Source organism: Drosophila serrata, unplaced genomic scaffold, assembly GCF_035046125.1.
Source record: "Drosophila serrata isolate PLE 108 unplaced genomic scaffold, ASM3504612v1 contig_302, whole genome shotgun sequence".
NCBI lineage: Eukaryota > Metazoa > Arthropoda > Insecta > Diptera > Drosophilidae > Drosophila > Drosophila serrata.
This window is the reverse complement of record NW_028257200.1, coordinates 2,228,824-2,247,181: the sequence shown is the minus strand read 5'-3', so window position 1 is coordinate 2,247,181 and position 18,358 is coordinate 2,228,824. Positions and strand designations below refer to the sequence as shown.

Genomic DNA, 18,358 nt, shown 5'->3' with positions numbered 1-18,358 from the left:
CGCAGCGGATCGAAATAGAATGGAAAAGCGTGCCATAGTTTTACCCCCCGTTGAATGCTTTTTTTAATGGATTAATTGCCACATCGTTCGCCGTTCGACTCCGCTTTTTTGTTTAAAACGCATTCTCCGAAAATAGTGCACCAAATGGTTTAATCAAGTGAAATTTATGTGCTTCGGCAGTTGCAGTTGATTAAGTGTAAATAAATAAGTTCGTTCAGCGATCGGAGAGGGTGGAAAAACTCTTTTTCTGAGTTCCGTGGCTGTTTTATACAATTTGTGTTCGGTTAAATGATAATTCAACCAATAATGAATTAATATTCGGAGAGGCCGAGTGGTTGTTCTTTGTCAAACAATTTAATTGAATTCACACATTAACGGAAAATAGGTGGTAATTGATGTGGTTAATAATGTTAGTAGGTTTTACACTAAGGAAAATGTTAACCATATTTCGATGTAAATTTATTTAGCCTTCTTTTTGCGGTATTTTGTACTCTTTTAGCTTAATATTACCTCATTATTTCTCCGCAATTCATTGTTTGAGGGAAAAATTATATTATAAAAGGGTTTTCTTAAGAGTAAGAGGAAAAGGCCAAAATGTCTATTACAGCTGAAACCCGAACCCCTTTCAACCCATTACCAATAAAGCCGTTAGGCAACAGTTTCTTTTTAGACCATGCTCATTAAAAGCTATACTAGTCGCGTTTGAGGTATGCTCGGTCGGCATATTTATAAATTAAAATGATCATAAGAAAGAATAAATTAATGTAACCAATTCAAAAATATACATTCTCCTATATATCCTATATTTTGTGACCACTTTCAAGCTTTATTTCTTTCTGTAGGGAATGTTTATAGTCGGAACACTCATCTAAACATTTCCACATTTTCCTTTTCTACTTTTCTCCTTAGTCCCTTGCCTTTTATTCAATCTTGTACTTTGATTTTTTCCCACTCCCCAGCAAGCTGCTTTAAATTTGAACGTAAAAACGAGCTGTGAAAGGGGAGGTCGTCTCCCCTTTTATCACAAGAATTTCTTCTGCCTGTGGCAAGCTCTGATTGCTTGCCACCCCCTCCAGGTACTTTTTCTCCGTGTTGTGCCACCTTTTCTTTTTTTTTTTTTTTGGTTACTCGTTGCGTATGCGTAATATAAGCTTGGGGCGTATTAAAGGGCTCCTCAGTCTGCGCCTTCAGAGTCAATTGCAGGTGACTCATGGCCGTTAACTTGGCCCGAACACGCCATGGCCTTAACAGCTGTTAACACGACGGCCCTGCCATTCGTGTGGCATAATAATAAGCAGTTAAGCCCATTCCTGCCCTCCATTCGCATTTTAGCGGTAATTAAATTAACGCGAGAAACTTTTTCTTTTTGTTTCTTATTTTTTTGGGTAAAGGAGTCGCCGCCATGTGCTGCGGCATAATTAATTGAAAATATAATTAAAAATGTTTTCTTACTTGGCTTCAAAACAGGAGGAATGAATTGCTGCAAGTTTTGGGTCACAAGCCATTATGAGAATGAATTTTGAGGCTATTTTTAGGTGCCTCCGTATCGATTTCGGGTCAGCCCAGGCTCGGGGGTTGCTTCAATTGTTCTATAATGGCCTCTGGACGATGGGTCGAGGGGCTGTCAACCCACTCACGTGTCACTCACACTCGAGTCAGGCGAAAAGCAAAGCCAAAACCAATCCAACTCACATCTGTGCCCAATTGCCCGTATGGCCATTGACTTGGCCGCAATGGTCAGCTTTTAGTCCTTCCCCTCTGTATGTATATCCTGCGGTCCAATATGTGGTGTTCCCATTCTCTAGGACGCCGGCCCTAACTTCCTGCCTGTGGTCCACCATCGGTGCTGGTCACTGGATATTTTTTCTCGGCTTTGTGCAAATTTTATGCAAAATTAAGCGAGCTACTGATGCGTACAACAATTAGTTTAATGTCTGCATAAAGTGCCTTCTATTGAATATGTGGTGGTAGAAGCAGGTCAAGCTGGTTAATGCCGGGAAAAACTATCAAGCGATTGTTTTTTTATTACTAAATGGGTTGGTCAGACTTGTTAATAGATCCTTTATAAGGATTCAATAAAATTTGATTGATAATTGTGATTTGTAAATGGTTATATGAATGTTTTTACTACATCTTCAGGATGATATGATGAGATGGATTTGTTTACACAGTTGATTACTTAAACTGTTTCGCTTTGAGTAAGAAACCCTTAACTAAAATTAGACTGAAATATTTTATGTCAGACTTAAGAACTTTTAGTTTCCACTTCGTTTTAGACTTTTACTAAACGATGTCTTTAAAGTACCTCCCAAAAAAAGGTATACAAATTGATTTAAATCGATATTTCCGTTTACTGTTTTCCTGTAATATTTATATGCATCTCGTCAGAGTTTTTCCCATAAACTTTACTGCTGTGGTTGGTATTTCCGTTTTTTATCTGACCCAAAAAGTCAGGAATGAGATGCTTCTCCGGCACTGCCCCCCGTGAATTACTAATTCGGGCACTTAGCCTCAGCTGGAAATTCCCCACGAAGGACCTTATCAAATTGCCATAAAAGTGCTGGCGGCACTTCAGCACGGTTATAGAAAGGCAAAAGTTTCAGATGATATATAATTTGTATATACATCTTGGCTCTTTTTTCGGTTTCGTTTTCCGTGAACGTTATTTTGCCTGACATCTTTTAGTTTGTGGATCCAATTGGGGGTGAGCTCTGAGGACTGGGGCAACTGGGTCATATACATTTTTGATGAGTTGTCATTATTAAATGCGACTGATGTCAAGACATGAGGGAGAGGAAGGGTGTCTCCTTGACATCGCTAATCGGAGAGGGGAAGAAATTTAGTTTTTTTCTTTCCCTAAAAATATATATTTATACATTTTATTTATGTGACAGCTGACAAGCATTTCTGTCGCAACTTTTACTTTTATCAGCGAAAATGTTTATTTCCCTGTCTCGCCCTGAGACCTTTATTGTTTATTTGGTTGAATTTTTGCAACTTTTTCTTTTCCTTTTATGTGTTTCGCCTCGAATTCCCTCTAGTTGTTATGGGTAATAAAAGAATTGAGGCAAGGCTTTCAATTAATTGTGATGTTGTGCCACGAATTGTTAGCAATTAATGAATGAAATGCGAGTCTATCAATTTTAGGGTTGTTACCACGAACTTTTCTTGGGACTGCCTACGTCTGCGTGGGCATTCAGAACTGTCCGTAATAATTTTTGTTCTATTTTATTTAGTTGTGTTAAGTGGACACACCTACGCTAATGGGTCTGCTATGTCATAGATGATAGAGAGACTAGTTTATTGAACTTTAGGCATAGGAAATAGAAATAGAATTGTGAAAAAGTTCTACATTTTAACTTAACTTAAATAACTTAACATAATATAAATAACTTTGAATTGTAGAATTGGGAACTTAAAACTTCTGCATATTTGAGGTACTCTCTTTACTCTCTATATTACTTAAAATTAATTTACTACCCAACTTTCTTACTAAATATCTAATAAATAAGTTTATAAACATAAAGTCAGCTTAATTTATTAAATCATAAACAATGTTTAGGTAGTTCACACAACTCTCTTTGGCTTTAATGGGAGTGACCTGTCCTAAATGATGTCATATTGGGAGCACTCATCACATCCCCATCCCTTGTCGTAATCAAGTGTCTCGCCTTTGATATGAAACCCAGTTGATTGGGCACATCAACACATTTGCCCAATCAGTCCACTTCCCTTTCATTACGGCCTGATTCCCTCCTTCTGCTGGCTTCTCGTTTCTGGCCAAAATCAAGGGGCCGCCCAAAAGGTGTCCAAGATTGTTTTGACATTACTTTCAAATGTCAATCGCCTGTGATTTGATTTCTTCTTCCGAGGCTTTCATTGAGTTGAGCAAATTGAGTTTCAGATGGCAGTGGTGATGGGGGGAATGCCTGAAAACGTTGGGTCAAATGCGATAAAAGTCGATAATACAATCGAATTTAATAAGGTAAAAATGGGGATGGTGAACTCAAAGCTTTAGCTTTGGGGTGGATTTTTCTCATATTGCGGGAAGGAATGCAGCGGGAAAGATAAAGACAGATTTAGGTGCTGCTTTATTGTCAAAGAGGCTGACAACAGGTTGTCATGGGTTGGGTTTCCATTGATAATATTGATTTTCACACAAAGGATTCTATGCCTAATATTGAGTGCTTATTTACGCATTTCATGTCTGTGAATCAGCAACTTCAAATGATTTTATCAGCCTGATTTGTCTTTGTTTGTTTAAGTCAGAAATTTTGCTTATAAAATTTGAATAGATAGATATACATATATAATTATCTAAAGTATTATTTACCTTTCCCATGCCTTAATGCCAAACCAATTTGTGTTCAAGTTAAACAGAGCCTACACACCTGACTTGACATTGATCGGCTTTCCTGAAAGCAGCTTAAAGACTGCCAAGGGTGAGATAAAAGAGACCCACTCGGGTTCAGGTCACACATCAATGGAGTTATTTAACAGTCAGCAGACAGCATTTATCGCTGTTCGATTTAACATAAATTTCAAGTAATTTTCCCCACGCCAAAACACCTGTCGCTTTGCTGATGTTTCCTACTGCCACTGTCATGCAAATTCCAATAAACTAAAGTACCAACGTCGCGCCATTTTGATAAAGAACAGAAGGAACATGGAACGCGACAGAAACCCCTCGGGTTCTGTCTCTTTTTTTTCGCCACATTTCTGGAAAGCTATAAAATTTTTATCAGCATTACTTTTATTTTGACATTTCCCTGACATTTCGCAGAAAGTAAAGAAAAGTACCGAGTCCCAAAGTTCATCTCCACCTCCGCACTTCCGACACTCAACCCCCTTTACACACACTAGATGAGAGCCTTTGAACGTGGGTGTGGGCGTGGTTGGGGTTCCCCGAGATTGTCGGCGGCTTTCATTTCGTAAATGGCTGTGTGACCTTTTTCATACTCGACCAAAATTGATTTCCTGGACGATTTGTCAACCCCTTTTCACTCGATACTAAAGCTTATCAAGGCAACAATTTTGCTTGCGCTACACAAAATCTGAATTGTCGCTGACAAGGGTGTCGGCCCCAATTATGCATAAGCCTAACTACCCCAACCCCTATCTAAGTGGGGGGAAGGTGTGGAGCAGGCCGGACACAAGACCCATTTCCGGGACCCAGGTTCACCGTAAACCTGTTGTTGAAGTGACGGTCTGCTTCTACTGCTGCTGCTGATGTCAGTTCTGGTTGGCACTTTCATTTTCAATTAGTTTACCCAAGTGGGCGTGTGATTTTCAACGCAGAATTTACAAAAAAGCATGGACAATAAAGCAAAAACGAACCCACAAGAAATACTTATAGAATGTGAGATACCCAGTAATATACAAATTCAATTTAAGTTGTAAAAAATTTATAATTATTATAGTCATTGCTTCATCACATTCAATTTAAAATTTATAAACCCTTCTAAATGCATGTAAAGTTCTTTTGAACCATTCCGATATACCCCAAATTACCAGGTACATTTCACACGGAGGGGAAATGCTTTTGAAAAGGGTGAAAAGTGAAGGCGTCGCCTAATGTTTTTTATTATTGTTATTACCAGAGCTGGGGTTCTTTCTGGCCTCGCTGATAAGCTTAAATGTGTTTGGCGCACCGTGTTTCAATAAAACTTTATCATAATTGACGTTTTAATGGTGCTGGCAAAAAAAATAATAGCAAGAAATATACAATGCTCCCAGCATCCCTGCTTCCGGGTGGCCGCTGGATGTAATTTTATATTTATGAAACGGTCTGGCGGAAATAAAAGCGTTGAGAAGGGCGTCATAAACAAGGCTGTCGTTGAAAGGTGCATAATGTGTGATAAGTATGTGAATATAAAAAAGATATGCTGGGTTAGACACGAGTATTATAAGAGTGCTCTTACAATGGCCCCTGGATGGCCTGGTTAAAATTAAGATATTATTATGGAACATTTATTTAAAGTAGAGCTACCTCTCCGAATAATAAAACAAAGTTACTAATGAAATGCATAGAAAAAGGTGTAACACAAAAAATGTCGAAATGACATACATCAAATTGTGAATCTTTTAACTAAACAAACATGTTGGCTCGCTGTGTAAGCTATCAAGGATCTTGCGATAATATCAACGGCATCCTGACGAGTGACTATGCAAAGGTTGGTATTATGCTCCAGGCAAATAATAGCATTAAGTTTATTAGTATATGGAAAGGGGGGCCACTTTTTTTGTTCTCAACTGAGATAGCTTAATGTATTGTTTTATTTTATTTAGACTGTGGAAAATGGAAAATGTTGCCTCATAAACAAACGTATCTCAGAAAAGCGCTCACATATGCATGTGCCGCACAGTGCTTTGTCTTGTAAATAAAAACTTTGGTAGCTGTTTGGAAAATGTAAGCTACTTTTTATGGATCAAGGAATCACTGTGCACTGGGGGGAGTCTGTAGTCTATAAGCCAGACTTGCCACAGTTGCCAGTGACACTGACATTTGCCCGGCTATTTCCCACTAGCAAGTTACCAGATTATTGTTCCAAGTCCAATGCCAAAGACAAAGCCAAAGCCCAAGCCTGAGCCTAAAGCCAGACAACAAAACCGACTGCAAAAAGTGAAAAACTTGCATAGGCAAAGTCCTGGGCGTGAGTCCATTGTATTTCGTCTGACTCTTTGAGATGTTAAGCCCGCTCGTAACTTGGCCGTGGCACCAAATGGAATAAGGCTAAACAGTAAAGGACCAAACCAGAGCAGACCAGAACAAAATAGAAAGGCAGCTGCTAGACAAACAGAAGGCTGGCAAAAGATAGCAAAAGTACAATGCAAGATATTTTTATTGCCAACCAAGGCGGACTTAAAATGTGTCGCATGCATATGCAGGGGAGGCAGGGATATGAGTGCCGCATTAGGATTACCAACTGGCAGGGGGCACAATAAAAACTATGTAAGGATGTGGCTAACGATGTGAGGGCACCAAAGGTCTGCAAAGCTAATAATGTTGGCTGCACAAAAAAAAGGAAAGGAAAGTTGTAATACCCTAAAGATCAAGGAAGCGAAAAACGAGGAATTTTGTTTGGAGAAGAGCAAGTTGAAGTTATATATAAAGTTTTTACTTTACTAATGGATTATTATTAAATTAAAGAACACAGAATATGGTTTTCAAAAGGCATTTGTATCTTAACTAAAAGAAGCAAGTTAAGCAAATCTTAAGTCAACTCCAGTCTCTTCGTTTATATATTTTCCATTGTCTGGCATAATGCATCACAAGCTTCACTTACCCCACCAAGAACTTATTCTTTTACGACATTATATCACAAAACTTGCATAGATAAAGATGATAGAATGGCCGAAGGACAGCAACTCCAAGGATATTGCGAAAGGAGAGAGCTATAGTAATAGGATAAGAAAAAAGGCCACTAAAGCTGCCAAACAAATAAAAAGGATTTTTCGTTTAGCCAAAAGTGTAGCACAGATTTTCCTAACGACTTCCAAAGGGCTCTTTTTGGTAGGAAAATGTCTTCAATTTTAATTTGTTTGCCCAACTCCTTGTGCATATGTTGCTGGTGGAAGGCTAATGATTTCCGGATAACAAAATTGTGCAGAGAATTTCAACAGGGACAGCTTGCGCATAATTACAACTTGAATGGGCTATTAGTCTGTCGCTTAGTAAACATTTAAATTCATATATATTTTAATTTAATTTCAGATTTACACAGACTGGGCTAACTACTATTTGGAAAGGGCCAAATCAAAACGGAAAGTCACAGATCTCTCTGCTGATTGCCGGGATGGACTCCTCCTGGCCGAGGTCATCGAGGCGGTTACCAGCTTCAAGGTGCCCGATCTGGTCAAGAAGCCAAAGAATCAACAGCAAATGGTGAGTTAATAATTTATTTTCTTGAAAGAATAAATATATTTAGTTAATGGTTAGGGAATAGGGAAAATATGCTAATCAGACTAAGGTTTATCTGCCCATAAATAAGGCCAAGAATAGCTATTCAACTCCCGGGTAATGTATGGCAAAAGAAATTTGAACTGAACTGTCATTCCTTTAAGCAATGAATAGCTTGAATCCTTTCCATTTCCCCCCTTATTGAGGCTCCCCCAGAAACGTGAAACGTGAAAAAATCCTGGCATTTTCTATTTCAACCAGAAGCATCATGAGTCACTTCTATTCTTTGCGTTAATTGTTCTTTACATGACGAAAAAAGAAAAGGCTGGAATAGAAAACGAGGCAAGGACCGAAGCCTGCATTATACGTCAAATGCAAATCCGGCTCAACGTGAAAATATTTCCGCAAATACACACACATAGAGAATGTTCGGGTGTGGATATGTCATTCGGTGGTCGGTACCACAGGGCGTATGACAAACTTTTCCATCCGTGCTGCGGCGACTGTTCTGAAATTCAGTTACGAGTTGGAAAATGATGATTTCCGCCGCACTAAGCAATTTGGCGCCAGGTGGAAATTTTTCCTCGCCTCTCTGATTGAATTGAGATGACGATGATGGGATAGCAGATCGGAAACTGCAGCGGTTGTGCTGCACTTCACTGCCTTTATTAAATTAAAATTAAAAAGCTAGCACGGCAAGGATTTTCCCAAACCCCACAAATGTAGACTTTTTGGTCGAATTTTTTGAAATATTTTCTGTTCTCCTTTTTACTTTTCTGTCTGCTTCGTGCTAAGATTTCCAAATAAAGTCCCTCGCTGCCTTGGCACATTTTCCTTTTTCCTTTTTTGCACTGAATCTGCGGCAAGTTCATTGCCGATATATAAACAGAGACAGAAGGCGGGTCCATGAAATAAAAATTTATTTTAACTTTGTCAGTTTTCGGTTAGTTGACGCTTTGCATTTTAAATAGTCAGGAGGGATTGCGCGAGGAGCCAACAAGTGAAATGGCAGCAGACAAAGTCTTTGAGAAAATGATAAGCTCAGCTAAACGTGCGCCGTTGTGGCACGTGATGCAGCTAAATAAAAAATAATACCAAAAAAAAAAGAGAAGAAAACAGCGAAAAGCGAAAAGCTCGAGAAAAAATAGCTGACAAATTGCCAGCGAAACTCGCCCAGAAAAGGAGGCGTGCCACTCTGTCGCGTTGACGTATGTGACATGGGCCCCAAATTGGGTTTATTTGAGATGAAGAAGAAGCCCGAAGCCATACAAGGCACTGCACATTTCCACACACACACATCATTGACGAACAGGAGCCAGGACTAACCAACTAAATTTCGCCAATTTGGCTCACAAATATAGAGGAGAATATAAAAACCGAAATGAGTTGATTGCATGCGAAATGTTAGCACTGCAAAATGACATGGGAAAAACTTTGAGCTATAATTTCAAGTCTTGTTATCAAGTCTTTGTTGTATATTTTGAAACAAAAGAAACATTTCATTTATTCATGTATTGGCATATTTGCTAAGGTTTGAATACACAAATAACCTTAACATTCTACAGTATCCTTACTCTAACCTTACTCTATCTATTCGGAAAACCTGTACTGTCCTTGTACTCACTCCTCCCCTGTATTGTATTCGTATCCTGACTCATAACAATGCCCATGCCCTGCCTCCTTTTATCACACTTTTCGTGTTTTCAATTGCAAAGCAAGCAAACAAAGCATTGGGAAAGGGGGAAAACTCCCTATTTTCTGGGCTGCCCCTTTTTTGTTTGCTAGCCACAGACTTCTTTACGCTGCCTGCCGTTTTCATTTGCCCATTTGTTTTTCATATTTGCATGGCGAAATGAGAAATCTGCGCCACAAACCAAGTGCTGCAGTTCACAAAAAAGGCCAAGAAAATTGCAAAGGAAAGGAAAGGAAAGTAGGAGCTCTGGAAGGTCCTGGGCACATTTGAACAAATTCAATAAAAACAAATAACACCGTGCTGAGTGCATTGAGCGCAGACTAAAGTAAATTTTATCAACTTTTAAATCAAATATTAAACTTTAGTTGGCGCTTCCTTTCTTTGGCGCGTGTTCAGTCCAAAACTTTCTAATAAACTTTTCTTACTCTTTTCTCCGCCATCTCTTCGCTCTTTTTTTATGGCCACTTTTTGCAAGTGCAAACTTTACATGAGAGGGTTTCCATTCCTGTTTTTCCCACTGCAACACGTAGTGCACTTTTTTTCACCGACTCTGCAACGTTTTTCTAATGAGTGAAGACGACGAACACCCAGCAGCTGAACCAGCCAAAGGACCTGGGCCAGAGTCAAATGTGGCTAGAACCACATAGCGGCTAAAAGAAGTGGTGAAAAACTGGAAAACGAAACTCTTGAAAAATCAGCGAAATGTAAAAGTGTTCAAAGCTAACTTTAGCGACAGTGCTTGGCAACGCGTAGCAGGAAAAAATAAAAAAGAAAACTGGAAGCCAAAGTCACAGGAATCCAAATTAAAGGCAGCCAAAGTTGACTTTAAGTAGAAATTGGTTGAAGAGTTTGTTATTTGAATGAAGAGTTTTTCCCAAAACAGAACTGGAGATTTACCTAGGCTTTTAAGTTTTATTACATATTAAGTCTTTAACGGGGATTCAATACTATTATTTCTATTATTCTATGAATAATAATTAATTTCTAGACATTACTCACTCTATAAATATAAATAGGTAAATATTTATCGTAGGAGTCGCAATTTAAGCCATTGAATGCTTTAATTCATTGTAGGTAATCGTGTTTAAAAGTACTTAAAGTTCTATTTAAGCCGGACTTTTCATTAAAGACCCGCTTGCAGCTGAGTCACTCTCATTGGAAAGAGCAATTTGTGTAAATTTACTCAAATGAATTTTACTACGCTACTAATTTGATTTCCACTCCGGTCTCAAACAAAGAAAGCATGTGAAAGCTGCAAGCCAAAAAGGTAGATGGGAAATGGCTTTCCTCTTTCCCCTCCCCCCCTCGAATCTGTTCACACACACAAGCACTCTATAAGATTTTCCCAATCAAGTATGCAAATAATGTAGGTGTGAGTGTGTGTGCCTTAAATGGGAAATTAAATCAAAATAAGCACATGCTGTGTCTTATATAATTGCCCGTCTTGCTCCTTTGTCCATTTCCTTCATCGCTCTCCTGTCTTTTACAGGCCAATAAACGCCTTTTGTAGCCAATTTCTAAAGTCATTCTTCCAGCATTTATGGGCCTTTGTGTGGGTTGTTGGTATTTCCATAAGCCGATTGCAGTTATTATCACAAGGCAAACAAACATCCAGAGCATCGTACTGGCCAATTATTATGTAATTAAACTAAAACAATAGGAAGAATTAGTGCGCTTGAACGATTTTCAAATTCCTTCCAAGACCAGAAACTTACCCATTGTTGTTCTTGATAAATGCTTTAGTTTAAGTTCAACAAGGATGCTATCTCAGGCAGAAAAGGACTTAAAAGCTTTAAAAATAAGGAAAATGGAGTGAACATTTTGATAGGAAAACAATATTTAAAATTCAGTGCGTGTATGATAAGTGCAAACTTTTAAGTATACAAGTTTAAGTTGTTTCGAAGATTACCTTCCCAGCTAGGCAAGTTATAATATTATTTTATAAAGACTGCATTGATTTCTAAACTATTTTCATTTATTTATTAAATGCTCTTTCGCAACTTTTGTCCCCTTAAAGTTATAAAAATATAATGCTTAGCATTTACTTTCCTCCTGCTGCTTTTCTTAAGCTTTCCATGTTCCATGTTCCATGTTGAAAATGCTGCATTTAACATTATCTAAAACGAAATCTGCTCAGGTGACAGGCAATGGAGAAGGACTTACCTGGACCACTCCCTTCTCTCGACTTTTCTGAATCACCATTCTGGCTGATGCAAACAGCATCTGGCTTTAAATTGAACTTCATTATTGCAACAGACTTTGACTTCTTTATAGGGAAATTCTTTTCATTTCCCAAATAGATTTTCTGGGTATGAAATTCTTGCTGCATCGTTTCCTGGGTAAACAATGCATAGTGTTTTTTTATGGCAACATTAAAGTTAACAATCCCACGAATATTGGTTGGCTAAGCTTTTTCTGTGTACATTTCAATTGGCTAAATTTAGTTCGACTTTAGCTTGCACAATGCGGCAATGAGAACAAAACAATGGAGCAACTTTGAGGGTTAAACAAATAAAATAACAAGAAAGAAAGAATTGTAGCTTCGAGAAACGAATCTCTGAATACCCTTTGAATTTAAAAGATTTTATGCAATTATGATATATAATAAAATATATACTATGTTATGTTTTGAATATGAATTATATGAATTTTTTTAAATATAATCATAAATTATCCTGTAAAGATGTCCATTACAGTTTTCTAGTGTAAACAAATAGACCCCGTTAGGAACCGTTTTTCAATGTTTTGAAATTCACAATTGCGTGCAAACAAAATAAAAGAAAAGAAAAAGTTGTGTAACCACAAATCAGGCGGTAAAAACTTTCTGGGCCCTTTTTGCACGTGCAGCATCCATAAATTCCAGCGCACAAATTAAGTTGTACGAAAAGAAAAGGCGGCGAGTGGAAAAGTGGGCGGGAGGAAAAGCAGTGGGAAAAGTTGGCGGTATGGGTGTGGCAACCAATCAATGGTTGCGCCTTCTGTTGCATAAATTAGTGGCGGCACGTGATCAGGCAGGCACAAACTTTTAAGTACAGTTGTCGCACTACACTTTAGTTAGTCGTCTCCCCCTCCCGGACTCCACTATTATGCCATTTATTTTCAATTAGGAATATAACAAGTCAAAGCTTGTCCTGAGCGGGTCCCATAAGCCAAGTTTACGAGTATGTTGGTCAACATAACAAGTGCCCAGGGAGTTTGTTTGTGAGTAATTTAGCCCTCCCCTCGAAGGCTATAAGTTTGACTTAGTTTGTACTGTCTATTAGCTTATTTCTTGGCTTTGAAGTGGCCTTCAACTACATTCAAGTACCTTAATCTAATTACCTATAAAAATGAAGCTTAAATAATGCTGGGAGCTAAGCCATAAAAAGGAACACATTAAAAATATGCTTAAATATTCCGGAATAATAATATTATTTGTATTTCTTTGCTTAGAATTTTGTAAACGTTTCATTTCAATATAATTCAATGAAATATTTACTTTTTTAAAGATTTGAAATTGTCAGTTTAATTAAGTGAATAACATGGAGTTTCGTTTGATAAAAAAAAGTATTTAATTTGGTGCAATCTATATCCTTTTAATAAATATATTTTTTATTAAGCTTAAAATATCTCTTTACTTTTCAACGCTAGACTTTTTGTAAAAACATCATTCTAAACCTATAAAAATGAATCAAAATTCAGAAAGATAGATAGATCCTGTAGTCCATCAAGCTCTACGAAATACCAAGTTCAATTCATACAGTTTCCCCCCTTTTTCCTACTGCTCATTCGTCAAAGTTTGGGCAAAGCTTTCTAATTACAAATGTAAATCCCCCCTCGGTCGTGTGTGTGTTTCTGTGTTTTCAGAACTTTGTTTTGCTTTTCCACAAACTCATGGCGGGGGAAATGGAGCCGGTCTGGTGCTTAACTGCACTCGTAGCATGATAATTGTCATTGGGGGAGTGCGGAAATGGAGTCGGGGAAAAGGACGAAGGACCCCCGACTGGACATGGCATTAGCCGGTTTGATAACCGGACCTTGGATGGCTATTTGCAGATGCTGGGCCAGTTGACAGGGGACATGGTCTCCATGGTTTTTCAACTGGTTTTTTGGTCAACAAACAACAGCGGAAGTGAATTACACTTCAATTGGCAGGCAGGCTAAGCTCCTCGAACTTTGGACCGCATCCAAAATGTGAAATGTGTTGAAATATATTTCTATTTCTGGCCATTTTTCGTAGCAACTCTTGCCAAGATTCACGCACTTAATTAGACACGGGCCGCGGCATCGTTTTGGATACTGAAAGTGCGGTGTGGTGCTCCTGCTCCTCTAATTGCATAGGCAGCCTCCCAGCACCGACTTCAAACGGCGGAACGTAGCGGCGACCTCGATTCGAGTGCTCCACAAGATGTTCCATCTATATTTAGCCAAAGATGCAGACTTCCAAAAGGCCCTAATGCAGTGTACACTTGGTAGTCTTTTGGTCTCTGCCTACAGGTTGACCCAGCCGGCATATATATATTTCTCTTTTCCCAACATTTCTCCCTGCAATCTCCCAGTGCTTTTTGTGGAAAATTTATGTGCAGCAAAGTTCTCTTTGACATCATTTTTGGAGGCCACACCGAGAAGTTCATTGCAATTTATCATTGATTTTTGTGGCCAATCCACCCACATGATTTAAGGCAACGAGGCGCTTCACGATCCACAGAACGATTTCAGATCCCAGCATGTCGCAATCTCTGATGACCTTTTTAAGGCAGTACACAAGTTACCCTATCTTTTGGAGGGTGTTTAGTTTTGGTAATCACTTTAAATTGTATATTCATTTATTTAATATGTTTACATGCATTTTAATTTGAACATTTAAATAATTTCAATAATCCTTATCAATAGTAACTCCAATAGATCGTTATAATCTCAATCATTATCAATTCGCTTAGTCCAAAATTTTTATAGCAGTTGAACAAGTTCGTGATCGGCATATAGATTCATCGATTGCCATTTATCTGGCAGTTGTTTTGTGGTTTGTGGCTTTAATTGTCTGCTGACTTCTGCCATGCAAATCGCTGCTCATAAGAACGAGCGGCACAACTTGGCCCACTTTTTCGTTTTGGCTGTCAGTTTTGTTCTTCGGTCTTTGTCTCGCTTGCTTTTGCAATTAAAATTTATGAAACTATTGAACTCGCTGATATTCGGTGAATGAATCAAGATCGCCGGAGGTATGTACATACATAAGTACATATACAGATGTATGGAGTTGCGTCTCGAAGTTTATGGGCCCATTTGGGGGAACAAAAACCAGCAAAGATCCATCAGGGCGAAGACAATGAGATGCTGTGCGAGATTGCCTGGGACTGCGTACCTCTTTGATGACTTATTGAAAATTCCATTTAAAATTTGTTTACTCATTGCAGCCAGAACGGAATAGCAGACGGTCGGTTGTATGAACATATTTCCTTCTGTCCCGCTCTCGCACGCCCACAACTGTCAAGAGTACAGAAATCAAATTAAAGAACTGAAATGTGTTTATGTCTGGGCCTGGCAGCAACAACAAATAAAGAAAAGGGAAGCCAGCTAATAAAATGTTACTTTGGAAACATGTTGCCAAGACATTGTCTCTTTTAGGAGGTGTATCTTTTGGTTTTAGATCGATTTTAAATTCAAAGGAACTCTATTGTGTTGAAATATTTTGACAAATTAGTTTAGCTGAAAGATCAATATCAGTCTCATTCGTTTTTCCCATTTTAAACTACTAAAATAAGAAGTTAAATAAGCAAAATAATTTCTTTATCAGTATTTTCTTTTATTTAATTAATTTAAATTGATTAAATATTTTGGTTGTTTTGCTTTATGAAAGTAAACTTAATAATTAAATGGAACTATTGCGATGTATATATAAAATCCAATAAAAAATTCCGTCAAATTCTCTGCACTGACTGCAACATTTTGTTGTCTAGCAACATTTCCCAGCAAACAAAACCCGTCTGGCAAAGCAATAACTGCAGCAACATGTTGCTACGATCACAGCTGTGCGATCAATGGGCAAGCAAAACAAAAACAAAACCCGGCCAGATGATGCTTTCCCGGCAAACGAAGTTGAGTTAAAACCGAAGTCATACACAGAAAAAATGCTAGAAAATATACAAAATTGTATCTGATATATATATTTTTTTTAAGATTTTGGTTTTGACTTCAGAATTAAATGGTTGCATTAATTCTAATTTGGAATTGAAATAAAAAAAAATAGCTAAACATTTTTGGTTGAAGTTTTACAATTATATTTAATAGGGTTTGTTTTAGATGTTGGGCTTCTTAGGTTCAGTATTTGAGTTCTTAACAGTACAGAATTTGATTCGTATCTATGACCCTTTCTATAATATATGACAAAATATGAAAAAAAAAACAAATCTAACAATATTCCGAATTAAAAAATTTTAATATGGCTTAAATACATTTTATTCGGTATAATTCTACAGTTTGAAGTTATAAAATTCTATATTAAAATCTCCCTTGATTAAGTCTTTTCCATTCATACTAAAATTAGGAAAAATCCAAGTTCGAACTCGATTTTTTTTCTGTGTAACCGAAGTGGCCGCCCGAAGTATCGATGGCACGATCGATGATCTCCAGGCCGGTCGTGGTTGTTATTCGCCGGTTACGAGTCAGTAGGCAACCAAACAACCAACTGTTGACAGCAGTTGAAGTCGAGTGCCGCGCGTGTTCCCCAATTTGATATACAATTCATAAAAATCAAAGCGAATAAAATCCGGAAAATTGATTTGCTAATTCAAAACACCTGAGCGGCTTACTACTGCATAGTGCTAAGTGAAGATAAAACAAATAAGTGCTTTACAGTGTGTGTGCACAGTCTGAATTTATGCAAATTTCTCGATGACTGCTCAGACCGGAGGAAGAAAATTTTATTTGTTTAATTGCGAGCGTTGATTGCCTTAAATTTGCTTTTTATATATGCGTGTGTGCAAATTCCGCAATAGACTATATCAATTAAAAAAGGCTCGTTTAAGTGTCTTTTTGCCTTGCCCCAATTAAACTAAACAAAAATACGAAATAACGAAACCAACAACAAACCGGAGAGACGAAGACATTTTGGGTCAAGTAACCTCAAGTAGCCAACACAACGACGGCAGCCGCAACGAGTTGAAGAGGTAAATGAAAATGTTTGACCCCCTTCCAGGGCCATGTGCTGCTGGTGGCCCTTGGTTTTCCCTCGTACCCAATTCACTTTCTGAGATATTTATCAATTTTACGTTAAATTAACATCGAATCAACATAAACAATGCAAGGAGTCATAAAAAAGAAGTCGGCACTGACACCCTCCTAACAGTTTAAATGGGACAGGCCGGGTAATTATCATGACGCAACTGTCAGAAAGGTGAGGAGCAGCTATGGCCACGCCCCTCTTGTTAGCCTATCGTCCTCGATCTGAACCCTCACCCCTCTGTGTGTCCTGTCGCATGACTTTCCCGCCGCCGCATTGTGGACTAAACCTTTTTCCCCGTGACTCTGTGTGTCCTCCTTTGGCTCACATTTTCACCCACAAAACCTGGCTCGCACACATTGGTAATACATATTTAGCCTTTTGTGGCCAGGCGTGAGCAGCCAAACTTTGACGACGTGCCCATATATTCCAGCTAAATTTGAGCCACAGCTGCTCCAGAACAGTGGCGTAGTTGTGTGGCCACAGGGGGTCGGACCCAAGTACGTGTGAATAAGGTTGTTCCCAAAAAAAAGTGAACAAAGGGATAATGCAGTTCAGTAGGTCAATTACAGGTAGATTGAATTACTGAATACTTCCTCTACCGGAATTTATTTACTTTAGAGTTTAAATGCTTATCGGTAACACGCCTTTGTTCATAGAATCAGAATTGATAAGAAATTTGTATAATACAGCATTGTTTATACAGTTTATTATTGTCAGTTCCTAAATAAGTTCCTTATTTCTTTGGAATATTCGTTAAGCTTATTAATTCAGAATTTTTAAACAGAATTAAGAACCTAGGTATCAAAGATATCAAGTAATTTTCCCACTAGTTTTCCATTTCGCCTACGCCTCTGATTACATAGCCACTTTCAACATATTTAATTTCTTTCTCATTCCTCTCTCAGTGTATTGTTGGCCCAGTTTATTGTCGTTCTATTGCCTCTTGTTGTCGATGTCAATGGCGGCTAAAATTGGGAGGTTGACAATGAAAAACCCATTCTACCCACAAATTACATAATTATTGCCATTGACCATTGTTGTCGGTGGGGCTTATTGAATTTCGGTGAACTAATCCCAAGCAAGATCAACTCTTGGGTGGCTTTGGCCACTATTCGATGAGCATTTAAAGTGAAATTACAAAGAAGTAGCCCGCTGAGCTGAGCTGTGCTGTGGAAACCGAAAAGTCAATGGCTGGCTATCTATCAAGATGGTCCGATTTGCTTTTTGGGGGGTTGGGAGCCACAGCTAGCACAGCTTTTGGGACGACTAATGAGCCTTTATTTATCACTGACACTGCGATGAGCTTCGGTCAACGCCGGCGATCCATCATCCGCGGAAGCCAAGTCTTAAGCCAAAGCCACCAAATTGAGCGTTAAATAGAGCCTGACTTCGCATCGCACCGAACTGTCAAAGAGATTTGGCCGTTTATTAATTTAACAAGATTTTGGCGGGCCAAAACGGGGGTCTTCTCTCTCTCAAACATTAAATTAAATTTTCCCGGATAGGGGGGATAGGTGTGGGTACGGTTACCCACACGAGGAGCTCTATGACTGCGCACAGCTGT

At 38.4% G+C, this 18,358-nt stretch overlaps 1 protein-coding gene across 7 annotated transcripts in view; it reads left to right on the top strand.

Annotated features, from left to right (window-relative positions):
• Positions 1–18,358, top strand: part of sick (sickie) — a 142,974-nt gene that overhangs the window by 35,707 nt on the left and 88,909 nt on the right. For 3 of the 7 annotated variants that reach the window (XM_086837347.1, XM_086837345.1, XM_086837343.1), the window contains one exon: positions 7,715–7,885. In XM_086837347.1, coding sequence (XP_086693473.1) covers positions 7,715–7,885 — 171 coding nt within the window. Of the gene's footprint in view, positions 1–5,983; positions 6,174–7,714; positions 7,886–16,236; positions 16,739–18,358 lie in introns of those variants that run through there. The other 4 variants (XM_086837346.1, XM_086837344.1, XM_086837351.1 and 1 more) reach the window with 2 other exon arrangements.